The sequence below is a fragment of the Panicum hallii genome, chromosome 3 (assembly GCF_002211085.1).
Source record: "Panicum hallii strain FIL2 chromosome 3, PHallii_v3.1, whole genome shotgun sequence".
Classification (NCBI taxonomy): Eukaryota; Viridiplantae; Streptophyta; class Magnoliopsida; order Poales; family Poaceae; genus Panicum; species Panicum hallii.
This window is the reverse complement of record NC_038044.1, coordinates 1,631,393-1,647,453: the sequence shown is the minus strand read 5'-3', so window position 1 is coordinate 1,647,453 and position 16,061 is coordinate 1,631,393. Positions and strand designations below refer to the sequence as shown.

At 51.1% G+C, this 16,061-nt stretch overlaps 3 protein-coding genes across 3 annotated transcripts; 2 read left to right on the top strand and 1 right to left on the bottom strand.

The window, feature by feature from the left end:
* Nucleotides 1-1,608: 1,608 nt before the first annotated feature.
* Nucleotides 1,609-2,818, top strand: LOC112886774. Its single transcript, XM_025952762.1, has one exon. It carries the CDS (start codon nucleotides 1,849-1,851, stop codon nucleotides 2,557-2,559), a length of 711 nt encoding a protein of 236 aa, XP_025808547.1. The 5' UTR covers nucleotides 1,609-1,848; the 3' UTR covers nucleotides 2,560-2,818.
* Nucleotides 2,819-2,976: 158 nt separating this feature from the next.
* Nucleotides 2,977-4,143, bottom strand: LOC112887708 (alpha carbonic anhydrase 7-like). The gene is made up of 2 exons (XM_025953965.1): nucleotides 4,026-4,143; nucleotides 2,977-3,942 (listed from the first exon to the last, which is right to left on the bottom strand). The coding sequence occupies exons 1-2, from the start codon at nucleotides 4,090-4,092 to the stop codon at nucleotides 3,179-3,181; spliced, it is 831 nt and encodes a 276-aa protein (XP_025809750.1). The 5' UTR covers nucleotides 4,093-4,143; the 3' UTR covers nucleotides 2,977-3,178.
* Nucleotides 4,144-6,321: 2,178 nt separating this feature from the next.
* Nucleotides 6,322-7,156, top strand: LOC112886912. The gene has a single exon (XM_025952936.1). It carries the CDS (start codon nucleotides 6,450-6,452, stop codon nucleotides 6,753-6,755), a length of 306 nt encoding a protein of 101 aa, XP_025808721.1. The 5' UTR covers nucleotides 6,322-6,449; the 3' UTR covers nucleotides 6,756-7,156.
* Nucleotides 7,157-16,061: the final 8,905 nt, after the last annotated feature.

Sequence of the window (16,061 nt, the reverse complement as noted above, 5' to 3'; positions counted from 1 at the left end):
CGTACCTGGGCACATTTTCCTATGAGGAAGAAGAATATAAAGACGGTACAGATGAGTTTAGGAGCAGGGTCCCAAACTCACCAGTCCTAAAAACCATATTACATGACCAACAATTGGCGACCAGCAACTCTATCACAAGCAGCCACAAAAGCATTTATCTGCTTAAAACGTGCTAGCAACCAGGTAACAGCTTCCTCCTCCAAGCAATCTTGACCTTGGAATCAAAGTTCTTCTATTGCGCTCGTTCCAGATCATCCAAGAGGTGAGGATAACCAAGAAATCAGAGCACTTTCGATCAGTCTCCGCCAAGCTCTTGCGAGAAGTCGTCCACCAATCGGCGAGATCATAAGAATGACCATTCGGTGTGAGGGCTTACCAGTTCAGCTTAAGCAGAACTCTGTACCAGATCTTCCTTGCAAAGGAGCAATCTTCAGCAGCCAACCAAAGTTTGAAGCAGCCAACCAAAGGGAGCTCGCTGTAAAGGTACAACGAACTCAAGACGTAAGAACTGCCACTCGAGTGGAATGTTTACATGTAAAATAAACAAGAGCCGGCGGCGAATTTACGCTACTAACAAGTACTACTCATTACACAGTAACCACCTGCTTTAGCAGTCTGAACGCATGCACTTGACCTCCTTTTCTTCAGTTGTCCCTCTGCCACTATATTCCAGTGCCTTTCTTTCCGGTAAATCTTTCGGTGTGAGATACCGTCAAAATCGATGACCAGTTGACACATGAGTCGGTACGCATCGAAGTCGGTCGAAATTCAGACGGAACGCAACGCCGCGCCACTTGTTCAGTGCAGAGAGGGGAAAAAACAAATATAAATCCCCGTCACCTCACTTATCAACTTGAGAAAACGACGGGCGTTCCGGTATCGTCACTGCACCTGATTAAGCTCCGCTGGTTCACTGCATGACTGCAGACCCTATCTGAGGAAGCGACAGCAGTTCTAGCTGCTCGTAGTCCAAGGTCAGAAAAAATGTCTGAAACCGCGGGAATTCAGGGCTGCCTGATGTGGAGGCTCCAGACGGCTGCATGCACCCCGGGTCCCCGGCACCAGCCGTCGTAGGCCTCAGGCAAGCAGCTCACCGGTTTGAAATTTTCGTTTGCAGATAAAGTAACCTGTCGTTAGTCTCAAGGTTACATTATCTTATTCAGCGCTAATACCAACTGTCCGTCTGAATACGGTGCACTGTCCCTCTCCTAAGAGAGGAAAGAAAAGATCCACCATCTACCTAAGCCTGGTCCATGGACCGATGCTTGCTTGCTTGCTGGGTTTAGTTAGTGATGTGCAACTAGCTATTGCTCTGCCCCTTTTTTCCTGAATCCGTCCCTTGCAAGTTAACAATAACTGGTCAAGTGAAGAGCTTTAAATATGGAACCATCCACTTTGCCCCCGGTGTCATTCAAATATCAAACACTTGCTCACCAAATTTCAAACATTAACGTGGATCACGCTTTTCATCATGCCAAAGTTCAGTAGTGTTAAATTCGACAGTTAAACAACGTGCAGACATATCCACCTTCCTTCCTCGAAAATACAGGTCAGGTTTAATGAAATCGCTGTGATTTCTTTTCTTTCAAAGAAGGAACAATCCAGAGAATTGTTGGGAATAGTACATGTAGGTAGGGCTCTGTTTATGGACCAGGTCCACCGAGCAGAGAGAATAATGGCGCGTCGTTCGTGGTATCCCGCCCGTATCCACCCCAATCACAGCAATCCCGACGAATCAGCAACGCACCACCTCCTCAAAAACCTCGCCACACGCCATCGAGCCGGAGCGATTTCCAATTCTTCCCCCCAGCCAAACGCCATCGGCGTACGCATCCCTCCCTCGTTCCCATGGCCGCCTCGCGCGCCGGCGACCCGCCGGAGTCCACGCGCCTCCGCATCGGCGACGACATCGCCTGGTCCGAGATCAACGGCGTCTACGACCGCGACGACTCCCTCAAGGAGAACACCAACCCCAAGTGCCTCCTCAAGAACCACCCCCACCACAACGGCTCCTCCTCGCAGCGCTTCTCCGGCAACCTCAAGCCGACGGCCGCGCCCATCATCGGCCTCTCCGGGAAGCTCGGCGCCCAGGGCGGAGGCGCGCGGCGGCAGCACCACCACCCGCCGGCCATCTTCCCCAAGAAGGCCAAGACCGGCGGCGGCGGCCGCGCGCCCAAGACGGCCGTCCCGGAGCCCGAATCGCCCAAGGTCTCCTGCATCGGGAAGGTCCTCTCCGACCGCGAGCGCGCGCGCCTCGGCCGCCCGCCGAGGGCGCGCGGGAGCTCGAGGCCGCCCGGGTGCTGCGGCGGGCTCGGGTTCTTGATGCGGCGCAGCCGGTCCAGGAACAGCGTCGTGGAGTGCGTCGACCAGTCCCCGCCGCCGCCCTTGGCAGAGGCGGCCAGGCGGAGGGAGACGAAGGAGGTGGGGGAGGATGAGGTGCCGGCGGCGGCGGTGCCGGGGCTGGGAGGCATGCGGCGGTTCGCGTCGGGGAGGCGGGCGGCGGAGTGGGCGGCCGAGATGGAGGACGACGGGCGCGTGGCGAGATCTGGGCCGTTGTAGCGCGTGCGGGGAGGGGGCCCGGGGGGCGGGGGTAGTTGACGTGTGGCTTTCGGTTTGGTTGTGCCTGTGTTGTACCTGTAGTTGAGCTGTGTACATACTTGCAATTAGAAATTGCGGTTTGTGTTGACAGATTTTGGTTGCTCTCCTTTCTGCAATTTCGACTTTGGTCATGGAGGTGCATTACTTGAAGGTTCCGTTTGGATCCTTTTATTTTGAAAAATTGGAATCTACTTAATAGAGTAGGCTATTTGTCTTAGAATACGGTATTTCATAACTTTTCAAAATATATATATATAAGCTTCTCTTAAATTCATGGAGTAGAAGATGAAATTTGATTCTACAGATTCTCATATTATATTTTTAATGTACAATTTACACCACACTCTTCGATTCGCTTCGATCCTCATATTATGCACACATTTGTAGAGAGAGATTAATAGTTGATTTTTTTCTTAGAGCCTTCTGTTACTTCTTACCCTTCTTTCTTCGAAGAAGAGTTGTGCACAACTGTTTAGTGCCCGTGCACACAACCACCTGAAAATAAAGGAGTTGTGCACAACCACAAGAATACGAGTTGTACCTACTTGGTAGTAGTAGTTGTGACATGTCTGCAGGAGGATTACATCTGGAAGGAGATTGTGCTGTTGGGCGGGTTGAAGAACTGTACGGTCCGGCCGTTGAGCGGCTGCACCGGTCGCGCGTCGCTGCCGGGCAGCGGCGCCTTGAGCAGCTGCAGCTGCTCCTGGCTGATCTGCCTCACCTTGCCGAGGACGTTCCAGATGACGTTCTCCGTGCACGGCGGCACGGTGAGGGACCCCTTGTACCGGAAGTAGCTGCCGGTGCGCTTCTGCAGCGAGCGGAGAAGCACGAGCCCCGTCTGGACGTGCGACTCCTCCTCGGCGAAGTTGCACTTGTCGCCGGCCATCTCGGCGAGCTTGCTCCTCAGCTGGTAGTAGAACGAGTCGGGGGCGCCGAGCTCGTAGAGGATCCCGATGACGGCGACGGCGCCGTCGGCGCTCTTGTGGACGAGGTGCAGCTCGAGGGGGAAGCGCTGGCCGTTGATGGTGTGGTCGGAGGGCGAGTGCCAGTGCAGCTTGTCGAAGTTGTAGACCTTGCCGGCGACGGTGATGGCCCCGACCTTGGCGCCGTCGAACTTGAGCGAGATGTCGTGGCCGTCGTTGACGAGCGTGCCGTGGGAGGCGGTGTAGGTGCGGTCGAGGGTGTCGAGGCTGGGGTTGGGGACGACCTGCTTCGTGACGATGTCGATGGGGGACTGCTGCTTCCCCTGCTCGCACAGCCGGTACTCGGGGCTCAGCTTACCCCAATTCTCCGGCCCCGTCGCGCTCCCGACCGCGTACCCGTACGCCGGCCCCGAGCCGCCATCTGCTCAGCCATATGGCCCGCGCGCTCGTCATCAACCGAAAATATAATTAACTGCTGATCGATCGATGGGCGCGTGTACGTACTCGAGAGAGCGACGGCGAGGGAGGAGGCCGCGACGAGGAAGACGATGGCCGCACGGGGAGACACCATTGCCGGCACGCACGAGCGATCACCGTCGAACCTAGTAGCTTCTTTCTTTCTTTGAAAGAGGGGAGGGGAGAGACCGGTGGGCCCCGCTTGTCGTCGTGGATATATGTGAGGAAGGAGGCGGACGGATTTGCAGCGGGAAGGAGGCGGGTTCGAGCGGACAGGATCAGCTAGCCACATGAGGTGAGCGGGCCAGTTTTGCGGTGGAAATCTGCTTGGAGGATTTAGCCATGCCGGAATTAGCATCCCCCCATGAGTCCGATTATCATCTGGCCCAGCAGGAACGGAAAGAATTAGCATGCCAGAATTAGCTTGTGCCATCGGTTGGACAGGAACTGAAAGATTTGGCCCAGCAGGCGCGCGCGAAAAAATAACTGAGAGGCCCACCTGATTGTGCACAGGCACAGCGCAAGCGAAGGGAACGCTGGATGTGGGCTAGGCCCAAGAGGACTGGACTGATCGAGTACCGAGCGACACAACATGCGATCGTTTTCGATCTCTACAGCCTGCTAGCTAGCAAGGGTCGGCTGTTAATTTCAACGCATGCGCAAGAAGATGCACGGCGGTGGCCACCCGCCCGCAGCCCAGCCCAGCCGGCGGCCGCGCACAACGACCGCGACGTCCGCGGTCTTTGCGGCGGTGCCGACCCACCAGCGCGGCGCTGAGCCCACTCCTGACCCGCCACGTCGGCTCACCGGGCCCACAGGCAACGGAAAAGCTTCCCATGCGTTAAAAAGTTGTTCAGCAGGCAGGCAAAAAGAGTCACTAGTAGCACATCTACAATCTATACTAGCTAGTATATATTATTGCATGCTTTTGTATGGAAATTGTATGCTGCTTCAACAAGATCTATAATAACCTTTTACTTGAAACTTTCTCGATTCAAAGCTCTCTAGATGTTTCCCTTTACATGCATGTCTACATAGTTTAGGAAAGTTTTAGACGCGACAAGGATCAAAAGGAACCATGCTCCCTGACTCCCTGTTGCATCAGCAGCAAATGAACGGTGCTGAGGTCCTATTCTGTAGCAGTGTCACTTGAGGCTTGAATGAGTCTTCTGGTAGGTAGTACTAATTTGACCGAGGGCCAGCTTTTATTGTTCGATCGTCATGGTAATTAACGCGCGAGGTCAGTATGTTGCTGCACCAAGTGCACGCTTTACCATAGTAGTGCGCACTAGAAAAAAGAGAGCGCGTGTAATAAACCAGGAAAAGCTAGCAAGGGAGAGAAACGATGACGACACAAAAGGAGCTAGGATCGTAGTGGGAATTCCTCCGATGATGGGGATCGACCATGACGCGCTTTAATTTTTTCTTCATTCTCTTGTGCTTCAATGTCTGCTTAATTACGTCGCGCCAATGGAAAAACTGGAGTATGATCGTTCTCGGCATGTCCCCCACAGGCACAGCCCCAGAGCAGCTAGCTAGCATTGTTGGGTTGGGTCCTTTCATTTTGCTGCGAAATAGAATGATTCTCACCTCCACCACTTTCCAAAAGCTAGCAGGCACGCAACACGGATTTGCCCCGCTGCTCCAGGTGTTGGGCCCCACATGCACATCATAATGTTTCGTGACATCATCCTTACCTTAGCATGTTCTTGGCTGACTACCGACTTTGCCCCTCCTATAGCAAGCCTTTCCAAATTTCAAACAACACACAATGCAATAATATTGGCATTTGCAAGCTTGAGAAATACATGGGTTATGTATTCATGTTCCGTCACAACTTTACACAACATAGGTACATACAACTACATCATAACATAAAGAGTCCTACATGATTGAAGTATACACAAGATAATATTATATTTATAAATAAAAGAGGAAGATCAATAGCTTTAAAAGACTAACATTTTGCCCAACCTTGCAAATTAACACTGTTTATGTTTTGGGCAATGAGTGTTCACAAAAAGAAAATTATTCTATATGTGTGTGAATTGTACCCTAGTGAAATTGGCACGCGCCGCCCTATTAATTAATCTTTTCTAGATCTGACACAAAGCATGGCCAAACCAAGTCAAGAACAGCATGGAACAAAAAGGATGGTTGGTTCCTTCTCACTTCTTGTGAGTGGGCTAGTCGTCATAGCTAAATAAGCTTTTGCATATATGAAGCAACTTCCATTGGTCGGCCAGTGGCATTCATGAAATATGCTCTTAATCATGAGTCCAAATACGCAAAGCATTTCCTTTAAATGCAGCAATCCACTACTGCCTCCAACCCCCCCGTCACTTACTCAGACCCACCACTACTATACGGCACTACATACAGCACAATTGTGAATTGTGATCTTGTTCCAACAGAGCTTCAGAACTCACTACAATTCTAGCTCCTTGCACCTATCATTTTACAGTCATCCTCATGGGGAATTGCCTGGTGATTCAAGACAGGAAGGAGATCAAGATCATGAGCGTGGACGGCAGCCAAGTCCTGCCGGACGTGTTTCCAGTGAAGGCGGCGGCGGCGTCTGTGGTCGACTCTGGCGCCGCCAGGGTGAAGCTGGTGATCAGCAAGCAGGAGCTGAAGAAGATGCTCGACAAGGAGGGCATGTCGCTGGACGACATGGTGTCTCTCATGCGCAAAGAAGCAAGTGATCGCGAACGGGAGGAGTGTTGCGGAGGGTGGCGCCCTGCGCTGGAGAGCATACCAGAGGGCAGAGATCTATAGCAGCCGCGATCTTTCAGATATCGAAGTTGCAAGATCAACGATCCTGCTTACAAGCAAGTCGCAGGATACTTTTTGGAATAAGCGTAAGCAAGATATATGCTAGATAGCATATATACATATAAATGTATAGAGATATCATAGACGTGATAGGTGTTTTGAGATAGGGATCCTCTTCATCTTTTCTTGCTTCTCACATGCATGCATGCTTGTAAAGAAAAGGTAAAGATGATCCTGGAAATCAAGCAGGAGTTATCTCAAGTGTTTCACTTTCTTCTGCTATGGGCTGATCTTTGTTGATTGTGCACTGTTGTCGTTAGCACAGACCTGGAAATTAGCATGAGTAAAGTCTGAAGAATCTCGCAGCTTTGCCGCTTAGGTAACTGCTTGCGGTACTTTCTGAAGATCAGTAGGTATTACTGCATGCTCTGTATACCAAAAGGCTGAAAACATGGAGCTCTGCTGCAAGGCACTGCAACTTATTCCTCGTCATAACTACGATACGTAAGATAAAGAGAACTAACAAGTGTTCCGACCAAAAAAAAAAAGGAGAGAAACTCAACAAGTGACGATGAGAGGCAAAATCACAAGGGTGACTTCGTTAATTCAGTAACCTGAACTATTGAACTGCAGAGCTATACACATATCCTCTCTATTTTTTATTTTTTCTGAGGGGTCATACAGTGGTAGAATAGTACCCTGCCATATCCTCTCTATGGAAATTTCCTCGAGATCAATTTGCACAGATTCTTTCAGAATCGGCAACATAGAATGGGCTCAACAAAAAGGGATCAAGCTATTGCTTTTAGTTCAGTTGTCCTTAGCTACTAGACAGTTCCTAAGCAGGGAGACGGATGCGCATACACATCGATCTCGATCCTGCGTAATAATCTGCCGACCCCATGGTCTGTCATGTCGGCATTTGCATGCCAAGATCAACAAGCGATGATGTTCCCGAAGACTGAATCGACGGGTTCATGACAAACTAGCAACATCAGAAGAATCCACCGTCGGGGCAGCATCCTTCTCCTCTCCCTTCGCCAGGCGGGCGCGGCCGCTTCAGGTCGGAGGGGACCGCCGCCGGGAGGGCGGTGGCGGCGCCGGCGTGGTCGGATCCGGGGCCCTAGCGGCCGGATCCGATGGCCGCGGGACCGGATTTGTCGCCAGTCGCGGCAGAGGTGGCGCGGCGGGTTGCTGCGGCGGCTAGTGCTGAGGAGCAGCAGGAGCGGCAGGGTCCGGCCCGCGGTCGCGGAGGCGGCAGGAGCGGCAGTCCACGTCGTGGGGCTGCGTGTGCTCGTCGAGGCTCCGGCTCGACGCAGCGAGCCCGCTGCTGTTGTCGTCGTCACAGCTGCGGCGGAGGGCGCATCGGCACCCGGCAGGAGCGGAAGCTGCCTGCGGTGGCGCGTCTGGATGGCCGGGGGTGGCCTGACTTGGGGACGGCGGCGCAGCGGCTTCTATGGCGGCAGGCCCGGCCGATTCTGGCAAAGGCGGCGGAACTGCTCTGGTGGACGGCGGTGTGAAGCGGCGGCTGCGGGTTGCGACCGCAGAAGGTGGCGCGAGATGACGGCGGCGCGTGAGACCGAGGGCGGCGCGACGCGAGGTGACACGGCGGCGCCGCTGCCTCGACAGGGTTTTTCTCGACTGTGATCTTATTTTGCCGGACTGTGTGTGCGCTTGGTTTGGGACTTGGATGCTCCGGGGGAAAAGCCTTTACCGGCTTTCTCGCTGGTGGCAACGGCTGCGGCGCTGTACAGTGTCGTTTTCCTAGGCGGGGGCGTCATGTTGGGGCTATTCCTGGTCCATGGAGGTTCTCTGAGCGAACACCGTGGCCTATTTCTAATGCATGGGGGTTCCGTGAGTGAACACCCTGTTCTACAGTTTCCGGACGAACGACGGTGGCGTTACTGGCGTCGTACTTTTGTTGGAGGTGTCTTCTCCATGGAGTTTCATGGCGAGTTTCATAGCATTAATTACCATAACATATCAGTATTTTTGATGATGTGATACTGATTTAATGAGGGAAGAGAAGGAACCAATTTCATCCCCATGACACTCTGCTAACTCGTTTCCAAGACGTTGGAAATAGCGTGAAACAACCACTGTGACCGCCGTTGTTTTATGGGGATCCCGTGCACCAATAGATCAACTAGCATTTAATTATACTGGTTAGCTTTGGAAACAGCGAAATGAAACTCTCCATTGAGGCATAGTGTTTCATTCATCCCCAAGCTAATATGGCATTGTTGGAAACAGAGATATGAAACCTCCTATCGTGATTAGCCTAGAGATCCAACTTGACTTTGACAATATTGGACTTCGTTGGTCTTGGGAGACTGCAATCGGTGGCGGCGGCATGGATGCGAGCTTGACGGGGATTGCCGAGCTCACGTGGAGGCGATTGTCATTGTGATGGTGGTCAGGGGTTGTTGCATGCTTATCGGGTGGGCTACTTGCAGCGACCACGGTGGCTGGCGATGCTTGGCGGCTGTCAATTCGGTGCGAAATAGCGTCGGAAGGCATCGATAACATGGGATGACTAGGCTTGCAGCGGACTACGGCGGGTTGCTCAATCTTGCTTGAGCTACTCCGGTGCGGTACATCGTCGGAAGATGGCGCAAGCGACATCTTTGGCTTCCTAGTGGCAGCGGTCTTTCGCGCGATAGGTCGGCATGCGGCGGCGGCTCGGCTGCTTGATGGAGACCCTAGGAGGCGAGGCGATATTGTCCACCATTTCGATGGCAACACAAGAGAAAGTTCTGTGATATTGAGTGTTGTGGCGGACGTGGCGAGGGCTCCGCATAGGGTGTTTCTTCGAGGCGACGAGAGTGGAGCCTGACGGCGGACGTGGCGAGGCCTCCGCGTGTTGTGTTTTTATGGTGATGACTGTGTTGCAGCCTGCGAGCGGTCCGGATCTGATGATATCACTCTCTTAAGTGGTGGGTGGTATTGCAGCGATACTAGGGTCCCGCAGGGCGGGGCAGTGGCCTTCTCGCTGCGGTGCGATCTACTTCTCCTGATTTCCTATCAGCGTGGGGTCACGCTTGGCTCTGTCGACTTTTATGAGCCTGAGGCTGTTTATGGGTCCAACTCTGCGCTGTTAGTTTCCTAGGTTGTGGTGGTTTGGTGTCGAGCCGAGTTGAGTTGACGGCCGTTTTTAATGTCTCAATCCAACTGGAGGGTGCTGAGTCGAGTTCGAGTGGATGCTGTTCGAGTTGTGTGGCCGTATTAATATTCCAATCCAACCAGCCGATGTTCTTATCATTATTGTGTGCAGTTTTAACATTATTTTTTTAATATATAATAGGTAGCTCTTCTATCTATTTGTTTAAAAAAGAAAAATAGCAACATGAGAGTAACATTCGTGGAGTAGCCAGGTAGATATTTCGGCAACTTTGTGATGACCTTTCCTTCACCAAAATCTGCGTATGATCATGACTTCATGAGGATGTGGCCCATAAAAATGTAATGCCTACTCGGATCAGTCAAAGCGACTCACATTTGTGTTTGGTACATGCAGGCTGCAGCCTGTCTGGACGAAGAAATATCTGCATGAAATTTGATGATGAGAAATGCACTCCCTCTATTTGGGCCGAGATGATAGAGGATTGGCATTGGAGGCCCTGTTCTGAAACGAGCCAGACAGGGCCCGAACAGCCTAGATTGGGCCAGCAGGCCCGTAAATCCCGTAATCTCCCTACGGTTCTGTCCAAGTGCACACGACGGGCGTGCAGCGAATTATAAGCCGTTCCGTTTGTTTAATTCCTCCCACATCGTCTGTCAAAGCTTGAACGCAACAGCTAATAAACAATGACCGTGACGGTCCCATCACCGCGTGGCAGGCGCGGTGAGCAACCACCCAAAAATCAACCAACAAGTTTATCAAACACTGGCCGAAATGGCTGGCTACAGATGTATTGCAGTCCAATTCATTTTATGCAACGCATCAAATTTATTTCGTGAACCATATACGGCACCACAAATTCATTTCTATTGCAGGAACAAACAAATAGTGTTGCGGCGTAATTCTCGATACGCTCTGTGCTGGTTCTTCTTTGCCTGTTTTTGCTCGGGCTTCCTATTATGCGCATTTTGACGGTCATGTATGTATTGCTTGTCTCTGCTTAGGTGTCATATTTGCATATCGTGCTCTCTCTTCTGCACGTCTTGATTCGAGTTGCTCATCCATTAATTCTTGTCGTTGCTTTAAAGACGTGCTAGCATGATGCACCGATTCAGGAGCAATCTTTTTTCCTACAATGACCAATATCCACGGTACCATTTCCATTGTTCTTCAAGAATAAATTATGAAAATATAGTAAAAGTAAGCTTAGAGTTCTTTTTTTTTGTATGATCTACTATTGTCGGTCCACGATAAATGTACACATTCTCTATCTCCGTAGTAAAGAACAAAAAATGTATAGACAGTTAGTATATTCTCATTGAATGTTACACTTTACTTTTTCATTGATCTTTAATTAGTTTTTACTTTTTACTGCTAGACAAAAAAAATTTCCCTTCGCACCCACAATTTTAAAATCATGCGTCCACTACTGCATTCAGTGTGTTTGATAAAGGTCAAGTTCGTTTTTAAACTCTGGTGCTGAATTGTGGCATGTCATGACCAACCTTGGTCGTGATTTCGACCAAGCAAGTTAATCCAGCAAATGAATTCATCCGAGTCCAAGCATCAAATCCAGATTTGAGGAATAGCCAGTTACAGAGCTTCAGCAAAGACGGATAAGTTGTAGATCTTTCCAGCACCTCGCCGCCGTGCCGCTCTCCCTCCGACGGTGCCGCCGCCGGCCGCTGGAGACGAGACAGCAGCAGCTGTTCCTGCTGCTGCCGCAGTTGCGACTCGACGAAGAGGTCGAATTCAAGTACGTCTCTGTCGTTGACCTCCGCCCCGCCGCCGCCGGGACCCCTGCTGTTCCGCTGCCGACGCCGTGGCGAATCCGGCCCGCGCACCGACGCCGCGGCTCCCAGGGTGCCCGGGCGGCGCTTCTCGCGGCCGCTGACCCTCTGGACGCGCAGCGGCGGCGCCCGCTGCCGCTGCCCGGATGGAGGCGCCCGGACGAGGCGGCCTGGCCTCCGCCACTTGCTGCTGATCCATGCACCATGCCTCCGTTCGTCCGGTGATAGATTTGCCTGTTGTTTATTATATAGGCTCAGGCTGGGAGCCGGTCGATTCGTCAGGCTCGGTCGGACCCGCCGAGCCGTTGGGTTCTATCGCTTGGAACCGGGAGAGGCGGGCGACGCGGCGCGGGCATGCGGCGAAGGGAACTAGCGGGGAGGGATTGGTTTATTTCCACCAAATCCGTACGTCATCAGATTCGGAGGGATTTCACCTGGAACAAACGGGCCGAGAGGACGCTGTTCTACGGTTTTTTTTTTTAAGATGCGTCCATCCTTTGAGGGGGGGGGGGGGCAGTACAATATATAGACCTCAAATGTTTGTCAAGCATCTTGACAGCTTGTTCATACCCACAACACAGCACAATGCATGCCTCTGCCTACACAACTCCACCATGATCTTCACCTATATTATACAAAAATTGGGTGTGAGATACAACTGTTGCACATTTTAACAGTTTTTTGTGCAATGAAGCATAACATGACCAATATATTGTTAAGGATCGGCAGACCGCTCGCCTATATATTGTACTGCGCGCTGGGGGCCGGGCTGCGCACGCATGAGAAGGATTTCATGAGAAAGCGAAACTGCAAATGGTTCAGTGTGTAGATAGATGCATAATCGCAGAGACCAGAGAGCTGTGCAAGATCGATGGGTTATTACAAGAACTGAAGAAAGCGCTCCTGTCAGCCTTGGTGGGTGTTTGTTCCCCGGACCGCGGTTACAAATGAACCTAACATCTGACGAACTTTGCGCGATGACGCTGACGCGACAACACCTGACTGCTGTGATCCATTTTTGCTTCTTCCCTCAAGAGAATCTTTCATTTGTTCCTGCTTCTTACGTGTATCTTGGTTCTTGACAATGCCCAAGTCAGTTCCACTCCATTTCATTTTTGGGTGCTGTGTAGGATTAGGTTGTAATTCCATCTAGTATTTCTGAACTGGTTAGAAGACCACGTTCCATGTGAATTTTCTGCAGCTCTGTTTGGATGACAGTATTCAGTTCATATTTCTGAATCCCTGGTCACCGAGTCTTGCAGCCGCGTGTCCGACGGAAGCCGCATTGTGGAGAAGTTCGTGTCGACCTGCGGTTCCGCTAAGTCAAAACATAAATATGTGATGGTATATGTTGCATTCATTTATATTGTGTTGAAGTCTTTAAAATTATATTTAGACATTAATTAGAATATTTTTAAAGTTACTTTGATTTTTTGATACTTTTCTAGAGCTAAACCTATTTTGTGGAAGCTTTTAGCGATATTTTTACGAGATCTACATGTATCCGAGTTTCTCATGTCCCAATCCATCTCTATGATTTTTCTTAGAATTTTTTATAGATTAGAGATATTTTTCATAATTTAAAAACCTTATGTAATGGTTACTAGTTTTTTTAACTAAGAAAAGATGAAACTGTCTTGAAAATCGGTGCAGGAAGGTGATTTAAAAGGTTTGAAAAGCTAAGGTTATTTAAATTATTTAAGCTAAAGTGATTTAGCATTAAGGGAGAAAAGAATCAAATTTCACAAATGTTGGCCAGGGTTAATAGTCACTTTCTAAAACGTTTTTATCACTTAGTTTTCGAAGATCCAAAATTGAAAATATCCCAACAGGCAACATCCGATGGCCCGTTCAAACCAAACTCTAGCCTGTCCTCTGTGGGCCGCCCGTCGACGCGTCCCCACTCCCCAACCTTTGTCGTGCCACACCGGTCTCTGCCGCCGCAGCGCGTCGGTGACTCAGCGGAGCGGAGTCCGCCTCTCATCCTTTTCAATTTTGTAAGGGTTAATTGGATCGATGCTATTATAAATTTGCAACTTTCAAGTTATTACCATTCGTCTATTTGAAACGATGCTATTACAATTCGTTAGAACCTTGAAACATGCAATTTTCTGCGTCCCTGACGACCTCGGGCCCACGTGCAGACGTCCGTATTACGGTACAGACCAAAATGCCTCCGCTACAATCTTCCCTCCGTACTCACGTACATACGGCCCCACGTGTCATCCCCTTCCTCCGTCCTTTCTTCTCTTCTCCTCTGCTACAATCCTTCGTCATCATCGCCCGAGTCGGGCGAGCGGTGTGGCACGAGGACGAGGGCAAACCCTAGCCCAGCAGTCGATCGCGACAACCGTCGACGGTGTCCTCCGCATCCCCACGCAGTCGTCCTCCTACTCCAGCCCCTCGTCCCTCGCCATGGTCGACGGCGAGGAGTTCTCCGCCAAGCACCGTTGGAAGCTGCAGCCCACGTGCGCGCACGGCAGGAGCATCCCCGCTTGCCACCGCGGCGCCCGCGGCCTACTACCTGTAATTTGAGAAGTTCGCCGGCGCCACGCGCCGTTCATCCGCGCCCCGACCCGCTCGGCCGCGCTCCGCCCCCTGCCGCGCCGACGCCGCCGCTGTGGAAAGGCCGGGTCGGCCTTTTCCCTGTCATTTGCCTCCCCCGGCTCGTCCATTCGCGTCGCCAAGACCCCACCCCACATCGCGCCGCGTTCGCGCCGAGCGTGCGCACGCCGCGCCCAGCCCCAACCCCTTTGCGCGTTCGCCGTGCATCGCGCCGTCCGCGGCCGCCATGGCCGAACCGGCCTGAGCTCCAACCGCCGCCGTTCCACTTCGCCTCACCTCGCCGTTCTCGCCACGCCGCACCGTGCGCGCGCCGCCCACGCCCCGCCTGCGCCGCGCGTGCGTTCGCGCGCGTCGCGCCCGCGGCTGAGCGCGCCGCCGTCCGCCGATCCCATAGCAGGGGAGCTCTGGTGCCGACCAAATTCGCGAGGCACAGCCCATCGCCGTCCGATTCCTCGGACGGGGAGCACCCCCACCACCACCGCGACCTCCCCAGCCCGTCGTCCCATCTCGCCGCGCGCCACCGTGTCCTCCCGCCGGCGAGCTGCGCCGCCCTCAGGCCACCGTCCGCCGCGCCGGTGAGCTTCCCCTTCCGCGCCTTCTCGTTTCGATTCGAGGCCATAAATGGAGTCTCCTAGGTTCCCCCGTCACGATGATTCCGCTAATTTTTGGCGTTCTCAGCATGAGGTTTCGACTACTGTACCAAAAATGTTAGCATGAATCCTAACTTGCAATTTTTAAATGATATATGAAATTCCGATAAGGCACACAAATTTTTCCATCTGCTAGCAAGTAGCTTGCCTCATGCATCACCTAATCCAATCATAAACATTCTCCCGTTTTTGTGCCATTATAAAAATTCTCTTGTGCAATGTCTTGTGCACATTTTCATGCCAATCATTGGCAAGGAAACAGTGGATGGGGACAGAGGAAAGGAAATAAAAGGGTCTGATAGGAACAGCATAGATTAGTGAAGTACTTTAGTTTTCCAAGTGTAAAATGAAAGGGACATCTGTTCTGATTCCAGCTAACCATCTTCCCTGATTGAAAAGAGGTTTCTACGCTTTGTTGGTGAATTGGTGACAACTGACAAGGAACCACGGACGCCAAACTTATCTCCTTTATAAACATCTGATGTGGAATCACACAATAGTGGAATTATCTTTCACTAGATATGCTAAGCCTTTTATATTTTTTTCACTGCTGTACATAATGCAAGAGTAAACTAGCTAGTTGAGTCACGTGACCACTAACTAGTTCAGGTTTTACATTAGGAACATACGGTGAAGTTTCTGATTTGCACTTTTGCAGAATCACTCAAGGCATGAAGTGTTGCTTTCAATTGCTGTCTAATACGTGTGTTCAAGAAACTGTCAAAACATGAAGTGTTGGAGTACACATCATTTAAACCCCTGCTCCAACACAACAATGACAGGTGACATATTAGCTAGCAAGACAAGCCCGTTGAGTGATTAGACTTAAACACTGTATGTACTCGGGGATTTATTAATATGTTATATAGCTCAGCACGATTTGGATATGGGTATTATTGGATCGGTGTGGGATTAGGTTTTGTTTGAGAAGCCATGGATGTTGACTCATTAACAGGGGACGATGGCGAGCAAATTTAAATCAGGAATCGAAAGCTCATATTGGTGTTGCCTTTCCAGTTGGTATGGTCATTACTCATTACTTTCTTGCTGCATAATTGGGCATCGACATGAATATTGGAGAACACATCGAGTTGTACTTGCTAGCTAACTTATATAAGATTCCTCAAAGGTATAGACTTGTTTTTCTACAGGTTTAGGTTCAGAATATGATTTTAGTTAGTTA

What these genes read in the sequence shown, in the direction of transcription:
- LOC112886912 (XM_025952936.1), top strand. Translation starts at nt 6,450, where the DNA reads ATGGGGAATTGCCTGGTGATTCAAGACAGGAAGGAGATCAAGATCATG.
- LOC112886774 (XM_025952762.1), top strand. Translation starts at nt 1,849, where the DNA reads ATGGCCGCCTCGCGCGCCGGCGACCCGCCGGAGTCCACGCGCCTCCGC.
- LOC112887708 (XM_025953965.1), bottom strand. Translation starts at nt 4,092, where the DNA reads ATGGTGTCTCCCCGTGCGGCCATCGTCTTCCTCGTCGCGGCCTCCTCC. An exon ending in CCTCGCCGTCGCTCTCTCGA is followed by an intron (nt 3,943 to 4,025) that starts GTACGTACACGC and finishes ATGGCTGAGCAG; the next exon opens with ATGGCGGCTCGGGGCCGGCG.